This window comes from Coffea arabica, chromosome 3e, assembly GCF_036785885.1.
Source record: "Coffea arabica cultivar ET-39 chromosome 3e, Coffea Arabica ET-39 HiFi, whole genome shotgun sequence".
NCBI classification, from domain to species: Eukaryota; Viridiplantae; Streptophyta; class Magnoliopsida; order Gentianales; family Rubiaceae; genus Coffea; species Coffea arabica.
Genome location: NC_092315.1, coordinates 24969776 through 24974154, shown reverse-complemented (window position 1 = coordinate 24974154; position 4379 = coordinate 24969776). Strand labels below are relative to the sequence as shown.

Here is a 4379-nt window from a genome sequence, read left to right as displayed (position 1 = left end):
CAGTCAAAACAACCCATTTCAGACGCAGTTCGCACATTCTGATCAACCCAGAACAGCAACAGTAAAAATGATATTTCTCACTCTACACTACTCCAAATGACCTGAAATTTTACAGGAACCTCCAACACATCAATACCTACAACTTTCATGTTTTAAGAAAAGGCCAATTCGGCTTCTAACCATATGATACAAAACCGGACAGAAAAGGGGGTTATGAAACCCTAACTTCCTCAAATTCCTTCCAAACCCAAAATTGGTTGCAATTACCAATCATTTACACCTACTAGAGTCATTACCCCTCATTACCAATCATCATAAATAACCACAGCATCATGATCACATTAAACCAGAAAATTCCTCAATAAAATAAAAACTTCACCAATTCATCTCAAACCAAGAAATAAACCACAAATTTCAGCACTTTAGCCACCACTAGGCACAAATTAAGCATCATTAGGTGTAGGAGGAAGTTCAAGCACCACTTACCGAGTAAACAAGAGAAAAGGAGTTGTAGAACACCTTAACTTCCTTGAACACTTCCACAAAATCACTTACTAGCACCAAATGGAGGGATTTTATGGAGTAGAAACAATTGTAAGCAATTGGTTTGGATGATTTGAGCCGTTGGAAGCTTAAAATTGGAGAAGTTTTCTTTCTTCTTGAGCTTAAGGTGGCCGGCCAACATGGAGAAAGAAAGAGTGAATTTTTAGTCAATTTTTGAGATATTTACTCCAAGGGTAAGAAAGGTCAAAAAGGTGAATAGTTGTCTTAGCCTTCAACCAATGGAAGTGTGACACTTGTCACTCCATTAAATGCATTTCTATCCTTTTGTTTCCTCTCACATCAATCACATCTCATCCTCTACTTATCTCTTAACACCCGATAAATTTCACCCAGTATCCGGAACTTAACCTAATTGGTCGAATTTTTCCGAACTTTTCGCCCTAGTGGGTCCCACATCCGGTAAACACTCTTAATTTCTCAAAAACTAACCGATACTAGAAAAATCATTTTAAAACTATATTTACTCATAAAATTGATCTAGAAAAAATTTTCTAATAAAGAAAATGTAGAAAACGTGCAATTAAGAAAAGTACGGGTCCTCACACTAGGAATACCTCGCAGGGAGGTCGAACAATAGTTCCCCAAATGAACTGTGCATTCTGTAAGAAACCTGGCCATACTGCAGATGGTTGCTGGAAGAAGTTAGGGAAGTGTTTGAGATGCGGCAGTAGCGAGCACCAAATTGCTGGATGTCCCAAAATCCAAGGTGGGACTACCCCAAACGCTAGACCAAGTACCTCTGGAGGAGGCCGACCAACAGTTCCTGCCCGAGTGTACGCTATAGGTGACCAACCTGTACCTGATTCCTCGGAGGTAGTGGAAGGTACACTCCCGATTTTTCACCGATTAGCTAAAGTATTGATTGACCCTGGGGCAACCCATTCTTTCGTTAATCCATCCTTTATGTCTGGAATAGATGTGCAACCTGTTAGATTACCCTTTGATCTTGAAGTTAGGACACCCATGGGTAATAAGAATGTAATTACTAGCTTGGCTTATATGAATTGTGAGTTCTGGATTGAAGAGCCTAAAATGCTAGTGGATCTGATTAGCCTGGACATAAAAGGTTACGATGTTGTAATAGGAATGGATTTTCTAGGTCATTATCATGCTAAACTTGACTGTCGAGCAAAAGTGGTGGAATTCTGTATACCTGGTGAAGCAACCCTGAGGTTAGATGTCAAGGGTAGGTTAGCATCTTCTGCTATGATCTCAGGAATTCGAGCTAGGAAAATGTTGTCTAAAGGAGCGCAAGGTTTCTTAGCTTTCCTGATAAACGCTCCCAGTGACCAAGTGAAGCTGGAGGATGTACCAGTGGTACGGGAGTTTCCGGATGTTTTTCCCGAAGAGCTTAAGACTCTACCGCCTGAAAGGGAAGTGGAATTTAAGATTGACTTGATGCCTGGAACGGCTCCAATTTCCAGGACCCCGTATCGAATGGCTCCTGCCGAGCTAAAAGAATTGAAAATTCAATTGCAAGATCTGTTGGAGAAAGGTTTTGTGAAGGAGAGTGACTCACCTTGGATGAAATTTTTGCAGAAAAATGTTTCTGGTTCTGGTTTTCTTTCTTTCCAAACTCAGCCATCGTTCTACTCCCGGACTCTCCCTCGATTGTTTCTTTTTCCTCGGCCCAAAGTTCCCTCCTTTCTCCCTCGGTTTCCTGTGTTTTGTTTTACTCAGCCCAAGCCGCCAACTTTCTTGCTTCATCAGCCCTCCAAACCTTCTCAAACTTCCCTTTCTATCAAAATCCTCTGCCTCCTTCTTAGCTGCCTTACCTCACGCTGTCTTTTTCTTTTTACGCCGTCGGGCACACTTCCCCCGCTCCTTATTCCCTCAAGCTCAGTCGCCCTTTTATTTTCATCAGCCGTCACCCCCTGATTCTTCTCTTCAGCCGTCCAACTCTCTCTCACTCTCAGTTCTCCATTTCCTTGCCTTCTTTTTTCCAGCCGGCCCTCCTCCAGACGAAATTCAACTCCCTTCTTTTCTTTTTGGCGGCGTTGTTCCTTTTCTTCATTTTTCCCGCTTGCTCCCCTCGGCTCTCTTTTCTAGTTGTTCTCTTTTCTCTCAACTCCGCCGCCAACTCCTACCCTTGCTTTCTTTTCCTAAAACCTAGCCGCCACCCTTTTCTCCTTTCTTAGCTTTTTTCTTTGGCTCTCAGACGAAACCCCCTTGGTCTCTTCCTCTCTCGGCCCTCTCAATTTCTCGGCTTTCTCAGTTTTTTCTGTTTTTCTCCTTGTCTTGTTGCCCCTCTGTTCTCAAGCCTCTCCGATGGTTCTTCTTTAGGTTTTCTCTGGCCGCTCCTATTCTAGTTTCTTCTTTTTTTCTGTTTTTTGTTTTGGCTTCCCCCCCCTTGTTCAGCCCAGCTCTGTTGCTCCTGCGTTGCTCTGTTTTTCGTTCCTTTTTCCTTCACTTCGTTCTCCCTTGGCTATTTCTTCCTCCCCGCCGCCATCTCTCTTGGTTTTTTTTGTAGCTTGCCTTTTTTTGTTCCCCTAAAATGAAAAGCCAAGATCTCATCCTCAAAATAGGTCCATGTGTCTTATTCTTGTCCCTTTGATTGACTTTTTTCCTTTTTTTTTCAAAATTTTTATGCTAAAATGTCTAAAAATGAGATTAGTAAAACAAAAAAAATATAAATAATAAGTATCGACAAAAATTAAAAAATAAAGCTAAAATTTGGTGTCTACAGTTTGCCTCTCTTTGTCTGAATTTTGGAAAAACTTGAGACAAAGAAGTAGACACCAAATGCTTGCCTATGTTATTCGGCTGCGAACAACTCGAACGACTAATGCTTTCTGAAATGGGGACTGACCCCTTTAACAAAATTTTAAAATGGAACTAACCCAGACAAGAAATTTAAAACGGGACTGACCCCAACACAAAATTCAAAACGGGACTGACCCAAATAAAAAATTTAAACATGGGATTGAACCGAACAAGAAATTTAAAACGGGACTCACTCATGTTTAGCGTCGATGTAAATGAAATGCTCGCTAGTGGGACTGACCCATGTTTAGCGGCAATGAAAATGAAATGCACACTGGTGGGACTAACCCATGTTTAGTGGCGGTGAAAAATAAAATGCACGCTAGTAGGACTGACCCATGTTTAGCGGCAATGAAAATGAAATGCACACTAGTGGGACTAACCCATGGTCAGTGGCGGTGAAAAATAAAATGCACTGGTATGTATGAAAAAACTGTATAAGACTTGCTCAAAAAATTATCCAAAGATTTGCCCCAATGTGATGAATTGGTCAGTGGGATTAAACCCGAGCCTGCCTTAATAACGGATCAGTGGGATTAAACCCGAGCCTGCCATGGTGATCGGTCAGTGGGATAGAACCCGAGCCTGCCTTGATGATTGGTCAGTGGGATTAAACCCGAGCCTGCCTTGATAATCGGTCAGTGGGATAGAACCCGAGCCTGCCTTGATAATTGGTCAGTGGGATAGAACCTGAGCCTGCCGTGAGAATTAAAACACACACGTTAGTGAGATAAACTCAATGCTAATGGTGGTAGAAGAAAAGAAACACACGTTCGTGAGATAGACTCGATGCTAACGGTGGTAGAAGAAAAATGCACACGTTAGTGAGATAGACTCGATGCTAACGGTGGTAGAATAAAAACACACACCTTAGTGAGATAAACCCGATGCTAACGGTGACAGAAATCAATGAATTAAATGTGGTTGTCAAGAATGGGGAATGGAAGGGTGCGCGGCGGGCACTGAGATTTCATCAACAAGAAATTGAAATTTGTCAAGGAACAAGAAATTAAAATCAATTTTGATTTTTTGAGAATCTTTTCAAAAATAAT

At 41.6% G+C, this 4379-nt stretch overlaps 1 protein-coding gene across 1 annotated transcript; it reads left to right on the top strand.

Moving 5' to 3' along the window:
- The first annotated feature begins 1149 nt into the window (after positions 1-1149).
- LOC140038460 (uncharacterized) lies at positions 1150-2873 on the top strand. The gene is made up of 2 exons (XM_072083820.1): positions 1150-1994; positions 2825-2873. Exons 1-2 carry the CDS (start codon positions 1150-1152, stop codon positions 2871-2873), a joined length of 894 nt encoding a protein of 297 aa, XP_071939921.1.
- The last annotated feature ends 1506 nt before the right edge of the window (positions 2874-4379 follow it).

Bases quoted from the DNA above. Each gene is read 5' to 3' on its own strand.
- LOC140038460 (XM_072083820.1), top strand. From the start codon at position 1,150: ATGAACTGTGCATTCTGTAAGAAACCTGGCCATACTGCAGATGGTTGC. The intron at 1,995-2,824 runs GTATCGAATGGC...TCTGTTCTCAAG, and splicing joins GCTCCAATTTCCAGGACCCC to CCTCTCCGATGGTTCTTCTT.